This window comes from Gymnodraco acuticeps, unplaced genomic scaffold, assembly GCF_902827175.1.
Source record: "Gymnodraco acuticeps unplaced genomic scaffold, fGymAcu1.1, whole genome shotgun sequence".
Classification (NCBI taxonomy): Eukaryota; Metazoa; Chordata; class Actinopteri; order Perciformes; family Bathydraconidae; genus Gymnodraco; species Gymnodraco acuticeps.
Genome location: NW_022990673.1, coordinates 4734179 through 4751713, shown reverse-complemented (window position 1 = coordinate 4751713; position 17535 = coordinate 4734179). Strand labels below are relative to the sequence as shown.

Here is a 17535-nt window from a genome sequence, read left to right as displayed (position 1 = left end):
GGTTTCCACCACAGTATTTACATGGAGATAAGCCCCGCCCCCTCTCCAGCGCGTCCTGTTTGAATGACAGGAGTAAACACAGCTGACAGCCGCAGTGAAACTCCAGCGGTTATAGCAATGCGAGTATTCGCATCGCGTCCGTTGTGAACGCAGCATAATGCAGTTCAGAAACCACTGTTCTGACGCTTTTAAAGCAACTTTTAACAATGCGAGGGGCCCAAAGGCCATGGTGGCCGTAGGACGTACAATTATTTGTGGGGCATAACGGCCAGACCGAGGGGCTACGACGGCCATGGCTGCCGTGAAAATCCCACCCTGGTCTGTACATGACTAAATGTTTACAGTATGCGTATGTAAGTGAGACACAGAGACACATGAAAATGGTCTGTCGGTTGGTAGTAAAATGTTTACAGTGTGTGTAAGTGTTCATGTGACGGCACACCAAGCAGCCACAAAATCCCTGAGCTTTCATTTAACTTTTAACACCACTGACTCTATCTACAAAAAGATGATAGGGGCGTGAAAAGTAAGAAGCTCCGATGAGCCGAAAAAAAAGACACAGCATCCAGACTCACTTCTTTCAGGGCTTTGAGCAGCTTGGGCCTCTTGTCCTCCACTGTCTCCCTGGACTGTTGCTTCAGCTTCCTCAGCAACGCTGTGACTGCAAGACAACAAATAAAGACAAAAGAGAACCATGAGTGAGAACAAAACTGATTTTTGCTGTGTAAAAACACACAATAGTTAGAGCTTTTTCCAAAGGGGAAATTATGTGTACAGAAGAAATACAAATGTTTCAATAACGTCTAACTGATTTTTTAAAGAATAACATGTTGCTTTTACAGAATCTGATCCCGCCACTTAACTTGCTTTAAGATGATTTATTCCCCATTTTCAAACTAATTTCTTTACCAAGTTGCTCTTGTTTTGGCAAACAGGAAGCATCTTTCTCTACACGGCATGGAAGCCAGCTTTTACTTAATCATGATAAGTTGGCTGAGGAAAATTGTGAATTTTTTAAGACTCATTTGTAATATGCCAAAACGAATCCTGCCTAAATGAAGCACTGTACAGGAAAGTTATTATCCCCTCCAACATGGCGGTGGGGAGCGGCGGGTCTCTGTGAAGGTTAAGGCTTAATCTTATGCCTGTGTGAACGTACTACGAGTCACCACTATTATCCTAACAACTGACTCCCTTGGCAAATCCTGTCAGCAATGTGACATGCTAAGGCAAACATCACATAGTAAACAGTAACGATAGCTTTCAGCTCAAGGTTACGCTGACTTCTAGGCGCCAGAGAGGAAACTCCCAGCAGCCCCAGGCCAATCCCTGCACACCGCCTGCAGGGATCAAACATTTCCAGGAAGTTCAAAGGGAGCCAGCCTGGGAGATGTGGAGCTTCCTGCTAATGAGCTGCGTCTGTAACCTCCTTAACGACCCGGGGAGAGACCCTCGCAGGAGACCTTTACCCTGACGGGGCAGATTAACAAGCACTCACAGCTTTTAAGCCCGATGGCTGCAGAAGGAAAAAGAAAAAACGGTAGAAAAAAATAAATCCACACCCAGCTAGTAGTAGCAAGCATTCTTTAAATGTTATTTACTGTTTATAAGGGGGTTGGAGTAACAGTTTCTCACAGATGTAATTAAATTACTACATGATTTATTAACTAATGGAAATGGGAGAATAAAAATTGGCTTCTGACACCTGGACTTCTCTATATTTAAATAGTGGGAATAAGGCATACTCATTAGCCATTAGCAATTAAACGTTACTGCTACATGTGGAGAGAAAACATACAGAAACATGTCGTGCATATTGTCTTATTGATGCTCCCAACGAGAGGGGGCGGAGGGCTCGATGATTAAACAAGGCCAAATGAGAGCACAGGCACACAACTGCACACACACACACACAAGCCCCAGTTGACACAGACACGAGTGAAGGACGAGAGTGTCTCTTTTTGGCTGGGCTGCCTAATGAGTGTGGACAAGCTCCGGACGGGGCTCCTCCTGATCCTCGCCGCCTCTCAGCGGGACGAGGAAAAAGATACAATCTCACCATCTGCTCACAAACCACCCAGCCAACACAGCCCAGAAACAAATGCTGCCCGCTTTAACACTAAACCAGACTGACTCTCCATGCTGGAGATACTTCACCCAGATACTGATGAGGGCACTTCCCTGGCATTAATTAGATGAGTGATCTCAGTGATTTTACCTCCACACTAATGACAAGAGACAGTCAGCTCCATTTTGTATTTACATCACCACAAACTGCTACTATTTAACAATTAGGCCGGGATCTAGCTGGACAACTGCTGCTGGCTGGTCTCCAACGACCTGAGAACAGTCAATATTGACTCCGGATGGCAGTCACTGTGTGTGGGGGAGCAAAGCAGGCAAATGGGTTCATCTTAATTTAGTTTCAAATATTTTATTTAACTTACTGAGGTATGGTCAATTAACTTTACAAGACGTCTAAAAATACTTAAAACTGCTACATTTACTGGATATCACACACCACATGCCGGATAGAGAGCTTTTAATCTTTGATTAGAGTTAATAAGCTACTTAAAATGTAGTGGGGAGGAAGGAATATCCTCTCTAAGTCTCAGCAGGGTGAGCTGGAGCTTTAATATTGAGTTTTTATATTGTTTTGCCATAGATTTTTATTGCGTTTTAAAAGTGCCTAAACCCTACAGTATTTGACTGTAGGTCCATAACTACAGCAGCATGTTTACATTATTTCAAATTGTCTTTAAAAAGTGATTAGATATCAATGAAAAACATTTATTTGGCGTTTTTCTTTGCAGGAATTTTCATGGTACAAATAAAAATATATAAAAAGATTAAATCAGAAAATTATATCACAACCATACCTTCCCCTTGTCTCTGAAGTCCTTTAAGTACATACTGATGATTTACCATGACCTCAAAAAATAACCAAGCTCAACCAAAATCAATCAGAGACATTTGTTTATTTGATCCCAAAACGCAGTAATAATAAAAAGACAAGCATTAATTGTTGCCACAATCTTCTTTTAATAAGGCAAGGAACAATGAAAGCAAGCCGTCTAATAAACCCAAACATGACTGTGGCAGCCTTTCAACAAGATCCAGCAGCCGACAACACTGCTGGGTGAGCAGGACAGATATAGCTCCTATCAAACAAAACACATGACAAAAAACTATTTCTGAGACACATTTTGCCTCCTTGTTCGGATGATAAAGCTGTAAGTAACAAAAGCTGAGGTAAGAAATGGATTGAATCAGAAACTACAGTAAATCTAACAGAGACTCCACTTCCCTTACAGACTCTGGACTGACTCAGCTCTTACTGAATCACCAGTGACTGTATATATAAAAATGAATAAAGGCTGGGCAAGGCCAATAAAGGAATCAACATTTATTGCGCCGAAAATGGGTCACATCCACAGTTTCTGCACTATTGACCTTTCCTGTCATTGTGGCAGCCAGGTGAAACTGTATGTGAGTGTGCAGACTCAGCTGTTTGGAGCTGAGCTGTCACAACAGAGGCCCCGCCCTGTACGTTGGAGCGAGGAACACAACAACAACAGCCCTTCTCAGTGGCACCGTTTTGGCTCCAGTGCAACAGAAGCTGCCGTTACTCTTGTCTGATGAACAGACTGACCTACTGTACCTGTCTGCCAGCAGGTTTCTCCTGTACCTGTCTACTGATCTCTTTCTCTGATCCAGACCACAAACTCCTCTCACTGGCCTGCATCCAGGAGAGGCAGGTATAGTCATAGGGAAACATTCTTTTCAACAAACAGGATTTTTGTATCACTCTTAGTTAGGCTTCTCTCCTAGTGTACACTTGCCATATGGTGTCCACAACCAAAGCTACTATGACAAAGAAAAGAGAGCATTTGGGGGGCATTTAGACCGAAGGCGGCCCTCTTTTTAAAAACAATGCAGAGGGCTGCGTAGGGCGTGATGAAATATGGAAGTCCATTTTTAGCAAGATAATGAGGGGTTATCCAAAATACAAGTACAATGTTTACTTTTTTCAAATCAAATAATGAAAACCCTGTGTTTGTAAGCCTTGAAAAAAGTTTTGACTTGAGAATTATTATTATGGGCACTTAGAGGGTGCACACCTTCACCTGGGCCATTAGTGTAAATATATTGCATGTTCCCCCCATTTTTTTTTCTAGGATAATGCTCTAACCTTCTACTTAGTTTCATGCACATCTGCAAATCTTACCATAATCCTTCAAACAGAAGACAAATAGCAAACACAATCCCAAAAAGTTATTGGCAGAGGTGACAAAGAAATTCTATGATTCTTTAAAAAAATAAAAACCTTAGACACTCTTATATTCTTAAAATCACAAACCACTACACTGCTTTGGTTTTTTGGTATGAAAAGCTGTGTATCTTTTATAGTACAACCGCTTCACTTCACCCGGCTTTACCTTCATATCTTCATAACACTAAGAGATTTTCTGTAGTTCCCAGAATCATAGAAAGTTTGTCATGAAGGAGTCTCTTGACGACCTGTCAACCCTATATTAAAAATGTGTAGCAGAGTTCACTGCAGGCTTCAGACCATAGACAGGTGTTAATCTGGTAAGGTAAGTGGCATTATAGAGTTAAACAGTGCAGTGAATGGAGACAGTTTAAGCGGCTTATTGTTGGCACCAAGCGGCTGTACTAATAGGCCGCAACTATTTCACTCTGATTGACTGACACTTCAATTGTTTTGAGTACATTCCACAATATTTTACCTATTAGCTGCTACTGTAGCCGTGTTGAAAATGTAATATTGCTTCGACAATAGAAATACTCTATTGACTGACTTTATTGATTCTTTTTTCTGAAGAACTGTTTTATTCTTCTATTTTGCTTTATTCTATTTATTTATGTAATATGCCAATATCTGTTTACAGCACAGGCCCTTCAACATCTTTGATGGCTGAAGTTTGGTAGCAATATTGTTGTAGTTCAGTTTGTCAAATTCTTTCTTTTTCACCACTGCTATAGAGCTCCGTCACACAGAAAGAAACCTCAGGCCTTCCTGTTCCAATGGCCAAAATAACAAGAGCTTTAAATAGACAATGGAAAGAATGCACTTATCATAATATAAGTAGGCATAGAGGTATAAAATACATATACAGTCGAAAAGATCTGGTACAAAAATGGGGATAATGTTGTGATCGGTGGTTTGCATTCAAAGCATATTTTGGGAATCACTTCCAGAATAGCTTTTTTTGTAAAGCTAACAGAGGAAGTTCACCCTGTGGATCAGAGCATTGCAAAAAGCAGATCAAAAACTTCCTAAGCAGAAGTTCTTCATTCAATGTGTTAAAAATAAACTGCCAGTGTACAAAGGTGTTCCCATTTAACACCCTGTACCTATAAACATATGTGCTTTCACTTACATGTCAGTAACGTTTTTGTACAAGCCCATAGTCTCAAATAAAAGTAGATATAATAATTTGAAATAAAAATGATTCTGAGAAAAATATTAATACAATTTTGGAAAATGGGCGTGAAAGGGGCTTGAGCATGATCAGCCTATGATGAGAGAGAGAAACATCTAATGAATCGCCTTTTCATTGGAGCACAAAGCCACGGGGCCTTGAGGAATGTCCCACCCCCCTCTCGCTGAGGGACAAAAGAGGCCGGCCTGTGTCGTGGCCTCGCTTGGAAGCAGCGGTGTGGAAGAAGAAAAATGATGATCGGATCTTTTCCTCACACCCATCACTGTTTTCACACCTACAAACTCAAACTGAAACCCAACTGAAGCCACAGAGTTTTCAGTAAATAAGTCCATCTCCGTTGGTAGCAGCAGTGGGGGGGGTTTCACAGTCACAGATACTTACTCATTTGTCGATCTCCGTAGCTGATGGCCTCGGCAAGGGGACTCCACCCCTGAGCGTTCTTCACCTTCACTGGTGCATTGTGGGCCAGCAGTAGGTGGGCACACTCTGTAAAAAGGACAGAGGTTCAGATAGGTAAGTATTTACTCAAATCACAACTTATTTTATTGATTGCTTTTACTAAAGGTGTCACAGGACAGACACAAACATACAATATGAAAAAGACCAGCAGAAAAAAAAAACACAAGGGAGAAAAGAGAGATATCTTTACATGGAATTAAAGGATTGGAAATAAAACTATGTTAATTTGTCACCCATATTTGCATGTAAACAACACAGCAAACAAAGTGGAGTTTGTCCTCTGCATTTAAACCATCCTAGAACGAGGTTACCCAGCAGGTGAACTGAGACCTCTCAAAGGTATGTTTCTTTTGTATAAACAGAGCTTGTGTATTAAACATGAAAATGAAGCACTTTAAAGTCAAAAAGTTTAGTTTGAATGATTACAATTCTCACTATAAATGCAAGAGCGAGAACAAGGTTAACAGAATTAATTTATACCCACAGCGAGGAAGCTTTAAAAGGGGGTTCAGCCAAGAGACGTAGCCTTAGTGGTGAACCTTATTTGACTAGCAGTTTGATTTTTGAATGCTGCTTTCTGCTTGAAAGGAAGCAATGGAACCATCATATAAGCCTAAGGCAATAAAAAGAGAGGTGATAAAAGTATAAAGAGATTCCTCCCCAGTGAAAAATCCAGCCCCAATGAAAGCAAAACAAGACTCTGAACCTAATTATAAACGGTGTCTCACAGGTACCAGGAAATTGCTTTTCCTTTTAACTAGAGACAGAAAAACACAGAGATTCAAATAGGACAGAAGAAAAAGGTTTGATATTATGCAAAACTTAAGAAAGAACGCTATAATGACTTTCCTCATTCGTTTTTTCGGTCTTAGTGCTACTCACCCACAATGCAGGAATACAAAACGTTAAGAGATAGCAGAAAGAAAAGGTGTAGTGTAGGGATGTCCCAATACCAGAACATAACAGTGGAATTACATGATTGTAGGTACCCAATTTATTATCACAGTAAAAAAACTATTTATAAAACAAACATTTGCTTAGAAAAAATAAATTAAAAGAATTGTATAAATGGTAAATGGACTGTACTTATATAGCGCTTTATCAGGTGTCTTAAACCCCTCAAAACGCTTTACATACTACGAGTCGTTCACACCTCATTCATGCAGGGCAGTGCCACTTGCTCTATGGAAGATAACATTCACACACATTCACACTGTTGGCCATGCCATCGGGAGCAACTCAATGTTAAGTATCTTGCCCAATGATACATCGACATGTTAACTGCAAGGACCGGAATCAAACCCACAACCTTCTGGTTGAAAGACGACGACCGCACTCTCTCGCAGCCACAGTCACCCGTAAATATGATTACATTTGAACACATCACGATAATATTGTAATTTACCTTCACCCTTGCCTATACCGATTTCTACTGAATCATAATGGAACTCAATTAAACCGTGCTCCGGCATGGATTTGTTGTTTCTGTAGCATTATCAGTGAAAAACAGGGTAGGTTAAAGGTCATTTTAATTAATTACATTTGGACTTTGGCACTCGGTACTTAAATATTGGTGGTCGTGATTGTTGCACAGGGCAAGTATATTTCAAAACAAAAATGGTACGGTGAGAATAAGTCTAATTTGAAACTGCCCAAACACTCCTCATTTCCTATTAGTTGCATCTCTTCGTCACCTATAATGTTGCTATGGTGACACATTTAATTCATAATCAGAGCCCAAGCAACTCATTTTAACTCCGCCTCAACACTCTTGACTGCCTTTTTATTTTTTACTTACTTGTTTGCCTGTCCTTGTTTGTCTACCCTCCCTCATACTGTAAAGCGTCTTTGAGTTGTGAAAAGCGCTATATATATAAAATGCATTATTATTATTAACACTGTGCTCTAATATTGAGTCCAGCTCGAATCTTAAGACAAACCAGCCGAGAAAACGAAATCAACTCTATTTTAAGGCTTAAATCTTTCTTTGTGTGTTCCCTGTTCCTGATCACATGCTTCCATTTGATCTGATCACACCTGTATCACTTTGCAGTATATATGAGTTGAAAATGTTGCCTGACTGCATGTTCACATCTTTGTGATACACATTTTCTGTAGCATAAATCATCCTGCTTTGATAGAAGGGCAGATTGTGTGTAGGATTGAGATGTCAGCTGACCCATTAACCAGAGAGCCATATGGGAACTACAGTTACACAAGACTGAACATCCCTCTTTAGAATCTGCTGTAAAATGAGGAATTATTCTCAGGAATCAAATGTCAAACTTCCCCTGGCACTGTGCAGAGTCACCCTCAGAGCTGTGCCTGAATTCCAACAATGGGAAAACAGCCAAAGAGCCTCATCCCTCTCTCCATAGCGAGATCAGCAGTAAGTGCAAAATCCCTTCTCTCTCTGGGCAGCCTGTCAACAAACTGCAGCAAGCCAAAAACCAAAGCCTGTTGTTCCGGCTCTGCCGTCATTTTTGTCGTGACATCATTCATTATAGTGTTGGCGTCTGTGTGGCTCTGTCTCAGCGCTGGGCAAGAGCTGTCACAGTCACAGGCCTGTGAGCAGCAAACCAGTGAAATGCAAAGCAGGGGCTGAATACTACAGTCTGCTGCTGAGTGGATATGGACTCGCTCTCGATAGGGCAGGAACTTGATGCAGAAACTCTCAATACAGCCCTTCTTTCATTTCAATCCTTTGAATCACTCATATTAGTCATGCAAACAAATTCAAACTGGTAACTTCCTTCATGTTCAGACTTGTATCTCTGCTTCACATTAGCACGAAAGCCGACGTAGTGGCGTACAGTGCCAATTGGGTGGCCAAGACTACAACTGAAAATCGTCTACCTTTTGAAAAGAGAGCGCAACACATAACATTCTAAAATACCAGATCACACTCTGAGCTACATACTCACAATGTTTAATTAATGAAAAGAGGCCAGGGTCTCATGCATTCTTTATGACAGGGAAGAATAGATTTTGAAACGCTCCTAATTAAACACATTCTCCACACAACATAAGACAAGAGGAGTGTGGCAATCCCACAAGTGCATTTACATGAAAATAAAAAGGCGTGTTGTGACAGGCCCCAAAGCACTTAAGTCTATATTCTTTAATGAAGCAATTATCAGCAACACCATAGCTCTAATGTGCAGCTTGCTTCCATGTGCGAGCATGGCAAAGAACATCTAAACGAACAAAGACAGGCCAATGGGAAGTTATTGTGTTCGTACCAGGAGAGCAGCTCAGGCTCAAAGACTTGGCTTATGACGAGTCGGAATCTGTTGTCTTATCAACTTCTGTCTAATTCTGCTTCACAAAATCTGCACGTTGAACTCTTTCCAGGTCTCAGCACTTTAGAAAGATTGACTAATATCAACTATATGGCGGGCTTTAGTAAAAAAGAAGCCGAGTTAGCACTGGAAAGGGTTGATGTAACTGCAAAGTGCCTCACAAAGAGCTTTACATCAGCAAACAGAAAAGCAGACCTATGTGTTTATGCATTCGTCTGGTCCGTGCTCGGTTTAGGAACAGCTGATAACAGAAGTTGATGTCGGGAAAAGACAGGCAGCAGAGTGCACAAGCGTTTGCATTCTGACGTAGGCCAGCACTCCCTCTGGCCTTTCACCGATATATCACCCTGCTAAAACCAATGATTGTGCAATAATAACGACTGGCAGATATACATTATGTAAGTGTAATGTGTCCTAAGCTGCTGACCTGCTAGCTTCTGTTCTCGCGTCATGCTTTCAGGTACAAGCAGTGGACTCTTTGGCTTTGAGGATTAACTAATATAGCCAAATATATCTCAACTGGAGTTAGGGCTGTACGATATATGATTTCAGCATTGTGTGCATACGCTATAGTAGCATAGCAGGACTTGATGCAAAAGGACAACTTGCACAGTTCTAATTTGACTGATTTACAAGAGAAGTCAGTCTGATAACAAATCATTCGGAGTGGTTTCGGGTCCTTCATGCAACCAATCACAATCATTCTTGATCAATTGATCCAACAACACAAGCAAGCCTCTTTAGTCATCTGTCACATTCTGAAATGAGCAGGAGAACAAACAACGATTTGATTGCAAAAACATGTTTTGAAGTCATCTGTTGAACATTTCTATATTCTGCTCTCAGCATCATACAATACAGTTATGACATAATATTACGTAAATGTGGTTCTTTTGAGTTGGTTTTATTTGTTATGGTAGGAAGTTGGGAAATACTAATCAAACAGCAGTTCATTCATCTGAATGGAATCGAAAGAGCTGCCTTGATACATTAACATGCAGCCTATAACTCAAAGCAATGGGTTTCTGTCTGACTCAATACCCAGTCATGAGGTATTGATAAGGGAAGCCTCCCTGTGGGTTACTGGGTTGATTGAATGTGCAGCAGTTGGGTGGAAGTCCGGCTCGATTCACAAAGAACTCTAACAGAGAAATGAGGGAGGCAGAGCAGGATGGAGAAATAAAGTGCTAATCTAATGCTTCACTACGTGCGGTGGCTACAGATTGGGCACTTGTCAAGAGGCTCTGTGGGCTTTTACAGCCCCCACCATCACCACCCATTCTTGTCCAGGCTGAGTACATTTATAAAATAGCTTTTCTGCCCACCTCGGCATCGATCACACACTTATAGAGCGCATAAAACAGCAGTTGAAGAATCACATTGCTGCAGGCTCTAAAGAAAAAAGTGACACTGTATAACATCACCAATGTTGTTGGTTTTCCCAGAAGTAAAACGAGTGTAAATGAGCCTCTAATATCCTCTCTTGATTCAACAGGCTGCTCTTTTTTTAAGTGATGACCCGATAAAATGTTACTAAGTGCCAATTCAGAGGAAGACTAACCCTGCCAGACTAGCAATTTGGCTCCAAACACTCACTAGGTTGTTATCGTGTGTCTTTGAAACACATTTCAAATATCTAGAGATGTTATCTGTGTGGCCCTGCAAACATATAGTACAACCTCGGGACAAAAGGAAAACAGATTCTGTCCTTTGATGGCACCAAACAGGAAACAGGAGGAAGCTGTGTTAATCGTATTATTCTGACAGTTGAGTCATATTAAAGAAATATGTTTCGAGTACTCTAAGTTTCTTTCTTCAGTTTTTTAGTGTGGCTACAATTTTGTAGCCACCTTATTGTTCTAAATGTTTAGTTATCAATTATGAGAGAGAGTTGATGAAGATTCTGTAGTATATTATACGAAATAAAGTACATGTGCACACTTCTCATTGTTGTTTCAGTTACCAATGACAGAATCATGCCAACTAAATGTATTATGCTCAGTTTTTTTTATTTACCTAACAAGCTGTGCAATAGGAAAATGTCAAATGTAAGAGTCTTTGCACTTCTGTCATTTGCAGTCTGGTGAATAATAAACACACAGCATACACAAAGAGAGCTGTGTCCTGTCCATCCCAACAGACCAGCCACACCCAGACTATGATCTCATGCTGTTGCCTTCAGCCTGTCTGGTCTGAGCATCCCTAGAGGATAGGCTAGCAGCTCAGGCAAGAGATAGGCAACCTCATTAGCTAAATCAAATCCATGGCCTCCCATCCGCCACTACACTTTGGCAATCCACTGTCTGGATTACCGATAGGCAGAGACAGGGACTTCACTCTGTCCACAGGATTGACATTTCCGAATGCGAAATCATTTGAAACCCTTGCTACAATGACAGACATGAAACAATTGGGAACATGAACTACGAGTAACCCTATGCTTGAAATGTTCCCTGAGAACCTGCTGCAGAAGAGGGGGGGATTAATTTTTCAATAGCATGTTCGGAAGTCTCCTTGAAATGCATTAATATTTTAAGCACATGCTTTCAGTCCAGCCAATTCAGCTAAGAAAATAATCAGGTAAACACTTCTACAAGGCCTTGATACATCGTGACATATTCATCTTATACACAAAACTGATTTTTCTTCTAGGACGTGTTACATTAATAAACCACTTTTATTTCCTTTTGGGAAAATGCACAGAGCTGAGACATCTGAGGTAAACACCTTTTGTGACATATTTTTCACAACTGATATAAAATCAACTAGAAACTATGATAATAACTAAGTAACGTCTGATGCACAGAAGATAGCATCAAAGTATTAAGGAGGGCAAATAATATGGAAGTTGAAAATGACACCTCCTATGTAAACTAATTACCACCTTTGCCAGCCTCAAACTATTAGTCTTTGAGCCAGTGGTGGCACATCAATCAGAACAAGAGACTTTAGCCACTGAGAGGATCAGATTTCTTGCTGTCATCATTATCTAATCCCACTTATAGGTTATTTCTCTATAAATGTATGAAATGTAATATTTGTTGTTCAATTCTGTTTTTGACACAATCTTTGTATACATCCATGAGCATCTTGCCATCTGGGATTATTTGTGTTGATCTGTGAGAAATGTCTGGTGGTGATTAGTCAGACAAATGCACACACAAAGCAGGGCAAACAAACTGAAACACACAAATACACAGAAACAAAAACAAGACGACACACAGACCTGCAGAGCGACCAAATTAGAACGCCAGAGACAAACACGAATAAACCATATGGTGGTGCATCTTTAAGCATTACTCACCTTTGTGCCCCATCATGACGGCAAGATGCAACGGTGTGTTTCCTGAAGAAGAAAAAAAAAGATGTTTTTTTTGTCTGCTTTGATAATAACAATAAGAGACGAGTTTCAGTGATAAACCCTGTGCCTCTAGTCAGAGTCAGCCTGGATTAGATGTTTAAATTAGGAGGCAGAATCCACTAACTTCCAAATGACATGGTACGTGTATGCCTATTGTGTGTTCTCCCACCATGACAAGCAATAGTATAGTCCATTAACCGGCCATACCCTTGAAATATGATGCATTTAACAGTCAGGGACATGGCTTGTTAAAATAAATAAAGTCACTAAATGCTACTGGTTGCACAATACAAATGCATTTGAGTGAGGTGTGGAAAAGCCCAGATGTTTTCCCTGTTATCTGAAATGTGCCTCATAAGCGTTGGAGAATCCCTTATGAGGAAGCCAAACTGCCCGCTCAGCTCCTCCAGGCTTCTCTCTTCCAGGAGAAAGTGGTGAGAAAGCATCAGGGCCTGACGGTAAGAGCCCTGATGTGTGTAAAAATACAACCTAGGGATCAGCTAGCAGTCCCACCGGATAATGTTGTAATAAACAGTATGGAGCCGGTGAATTCAATTACATTTGTACTAGCAAATGTGTCTTCCAAGAATCCATATGCTGGTTAATCTAGATACAATTCAGATGGTGCTGTCATGACTGGCACTATATTTTGGAAAAAGTAATAAAATGTTAGTTACAGCCTATTACACTGGACATCTCAGAACACCTGAGCATACAAAGTACAAGTGCAGGTTCAGTAAGTAAATGTTTTTGTGATGTGGATGAATTGACAATTAAACATAGATTAAACTTGCTATTTGTGTGGCTAATAATGTGAATAATGAAATCTTTAATAAAACTGTCCTTGTGTGATGGGCATGCTTTAGCCTGTATCCTGTGGAGGCTAAACTAATGGGCACGTATGCACACAAACTGCTGCTACTGAATCATATCAACCCTCAACAAAAGGCTCAAGTTCCAAAAGCACGCTTGGGCGAACTGTTTGACACCTTGTTGTGGTGCTCCACATCAAAGCTTTGAATTGAAGACAGAGCACATTCCACCATGACACTGAGCACAAGCTGCCTACAGGCCATCCTTTATCTCTGGACATGAACCGGAACTAAACAATCTCGTCCCTTTGTTAGTTCAGGGATGGTTTCTCTGGAAAGTGTGGCGTTATCTGAGCAGACTTTGTCCTGCAGAAGAGGTACTATCAGTCTGGGAAAAGTCTTGCAAACAATCTCTAAATAAACAAAATGGCTATGGTCCATAGCCATTTTGTATTAACGTATTTGGTTAAATGCTTATGTGAAAGTTGGTCCAACTTTCACATAAACAATTAACCAAATACGTTAAATCTGAGAGACTTTTGTGGCTAGCTGTAGTTACTAAGGAATATCAGTGATTTAGGTGGGAGGAGAGCAAACAATCATTCTTACACACGTTTCTACTCTGTAGACTTGTGGGCATTGGGCTGGAGGAAACAAAAAGTGGAGGAATCAAAATATTCCTTTTGGCCTTGGTATGGAAAAGCCTCGCCTATTTGGTACTGCTAAGGACTGATGGCCTATTAGCGAACTAAACATACGCTTCACTGGACCTTACAATTGGGGGATCGTGTTTTAGGGCTGAGGGATAGGCAGCTGGTAGACTCACCATGGACGTCTTTCTGGGCGATATTCTGTGTCCGTATGAGTGAAGACAGGCGGCGGACATCTCCTTTAAACACACACTCATGCACCGGGAAGTCCTGCCCCGTTCGGATGATGGGGTTCTTGTTGTTGTCATCGATGACATCGGATGTTGACAGTGTGTTGGTGTTAGCGTTAACCTGCGACTGTAGGTGCTGCTGCTGCTGTGTGGATGAAGACTTGACTAACTTGTGATTGCTGAAGATTTTACTCGCTCTGCTCTTGTTGTTCGTCTTGGAGGCGGTGAACGTCCCGGTTGCAGCCTCTTCGTCCGGTTCCAGTAAATCCTCGTCCTTGCTCGGCCTGTGGTCCTTGCGCAAGGAACGGATCTTCTCTCCGGTCATTTTCTACACAGGGCACGGAGCTCACGGTGACCCTCCGGGCGAACTGATGCGATCCGCCAGTTGGAGGGCTTTACTCAGGCACAGTAAACTGCACAACATGAAACACACTTAATCTCTACCGGACGGGCTAAAACGATAGTTTACTCGGACAAGTAGAGGCTAAAGTTGACCGGTTTACTATAAAAACAAACACTTCGCTCCCCTCCTATCGTTCAAAACTGACGCTGGTAGCTGCAAAACATAAGCGCCTCCAGTTGACTAGTACCGAAGATTCGGCTAATGTCTTCCGCCTCGTAGTATCGCGAGAGTTCAGGAAAGGTTACCAACGGTCACTAGCTTATTATACCCAGCGCCAGCGCCATATAGAAATAATTAATTATGAATTAATTAATAATTCTATTATATGGCTCTGATTATACCTAATAATAATACAGCTCTGGAAAAAAACAAGAGACGACTGTAAAATTATCAGTTTCTCTGGTTTTACTATTAATATGTAAGTAGAATGCTTTTTTTATTTTATTTTAATTCTCTAAACTACTGACAATATTTATCTGTGTTGGAATTCATCAGACACAGGAAGGTAGAGATTATTATATTATATTAGGCTATAATTATTATCTAATTATCAATTATTATCTAATTATATATTATGTAATTATATATTATATATTATAATTATATATATGAGTATATATATATATATATATATATTTATATATATAATTTTTGGCCCGGAAGTGACCTAGGTGTTACTCTCGTCTATATGCTAATTTCCCTACATTACCATATCAGAAATGTAGATAAAGACAGGTTATTATTTAGTTGACATATTGTATTTGTATAATGATAATCATTATAATTTTTAATATATTTTTCAATCAAAATTATAATAAAGATGCAAAAAATATTCATGTTTGAGTCACTTTGAAATTGCAATATCATCAGTGAAAAGTATAGCGTTTTTTGTATTTTAATGCATATCACACACACACTTTGTTAGAATACAAATACAATACAATATGTTTGCTCTATTGATAACAATATCTTAAAGCAACGATTTGAAATGTTCATGATTTAATTTAAAGTCTTTCCACTTGCTCTTATCAATGTAAGTTAGTCGTTTAATCACCAATAACATCCGAAAGTCAACCTAGTAATAGCCTAAAGAAGTCCAAAGTCTTGATTTAGGCTTAGAAAATATTAGTAAAAAGTACTCAGGATATATTCCACTTTCAGATCCTGTCGGGAAGCAGAGAAAGAGTCTAGTTGAGATTAAAATATTTTTTTTCAAAAGCATTCTTGCCAAGACAATGATGTAGACATAAAAACAAAACACATAACAATTTAAATAAAATAAATCAAGGCATTAAGATTTACTACATTTCAACATTTTAAACCCAATTCAATGAGTGTTCTTATCTCACTTGTGCATGATTTAAGTGAGTGAACTTACTTGGTTTCTATCTTGGTTGTACTTTTCAAGTACACACTGCAGTTTGGACTCATTGGGCCCTTCTCACTTCTCTTATTTTTCATTTCCTCGCTCCTCGGTCTCGGTCTCACCGGAAGTTGATTTGTCTGCGCCATCTTGAGTAGCGTCCCAATGGCCTTATTTTTGCCCGAGGACCGAGGAGGGATGAGCGAGGAGCGATAATAGAGGAGCTATAACCGAGGAACCACCAGACCATCCTTCGATGATATCCGCAGACACTCGCCCCGCCCCCTTACTGTGTATCGCTCACTGATTGGACGAGGCAGTGCATGCACTGATCTGATGCTTCTTGACATAAGAGCAGTTTCCCAGCGGAGTGAAGAAAATACATGAACCTCACGGGACTCACTCCTCAGTTTATATACCGTGTTTTGTTTCAATTAATGTATCATTTAGTTACACATATGTGATATATCTGAACAACAAAGTGGTCAAAAATCATTTTCTTCATTTATTGGAAACATTTTCATGATCGCTTTTTTCGTTTATATTTTAAGAATGGCGTTTATCTTTTTTGAGAATTAGTTCTTATTTTATTTAATGTATTTGGGTCTACAACAGATGATACAAATGTTTGTATCAGTAAATGTGTACTAACAGGGGCGGAGGTGTTTGTGAAAACAACGGGGACAGAGCTGCTGTCAGACGATCAGCTGTGCAGCGTCATCACAAACGGACGTCGCTTCACGTGACGCTCCGGAGGAAAGGACGTCCCATTGCTCTTAAAACTCATTTCCCTGCTTCTCGTGGTTTCCTTGCATCTCTCCATGCTTCCCTGGTGGGAGGGACTAGTCGCAGGGAAACGACACAAGTGAGGGACGCAAGGAATCCATTTAACCGAAGTGAGAAGGCCCCCCAGGTTTCAGCAGGCTGAAACAGAACAGACCTCCAGTGCTCCACTGAGTCAGGACAGAGCACTTCCTCCCCCTATGGCTCAAGAATGGAAACACAGCTAAAGGTCTGTTATGTGTGCCATGAGGACACACATGACATGCACATAACTAAATGTATATGTTAACCAACAAATGTTATCGTGTTGGTTAGAGAGAAATTAACAAGTTGTTGATTCCTTTTAGTTTTGTAAAAAAAACAGCTTCTTAATCTCGATTTAAATTTGGACACTCTTTTCATAGTGGTCGGTCAATTGTTGAAAACATCACCAACAGACATCAAATAAATACAAATAAACCCATATTGAGCTTATAAATAAATTATATAATAAATTAAGTAAATCTGAAACAAAGTTAAATACAAAAGACACCGGTTGCCCCTCTTACTCAAGCAACAGGAAACGTTGCATCACTACAGCGCACACACAAGCACGCAAACAACGTTCTGCGTCATGTGTGTTGGACGCCCCCGCCGAACCACCAATCAGAGCCTTCCTGCGCTTGTTGATGGGCGTTGATTGGCTCACAGAGACGAGCAGTGCA

At 40.4% G+C, this 17535-nt stretch overlaps 1 protein-coding gene across 1 annotated transcript in view; it reads right to left on the bottom strand.

The window, feature by feature from the left end:
* ankrd13c (ankyrin repeat domain 13C) overlaps positions 1 to 14896 on the bottom strand; it is a 31092-nt gene extending 16196 nt beyond the window's left edge. The window contains exons 1-4 of the mRNA XM_034229872.1: positions 14229 to 14896; positions 12534 to 12575; positions 5850 to 5954; positions 576 to 661 (exon numbers count right to left, since the gene is read on the bottom strand). Of these exons, the coding sequence (XP_034085763.1) occupies positions 576 to 661; positions 5850 to 5954; positions 12534 to 12575; positions 14229 to 14607 (612 nt within the window). The 5' untranslated portion in view covers positions 14608 to 14896. The remainder of the gene's footprint in view (positions 1 to 575; positions 662 to 5849; positions 5955 to 12533; positions 12576 to 14228) is intronic.
* Between the last annotated feature and the right edge of the window lie 2639 nt (positions 14897 to 17535).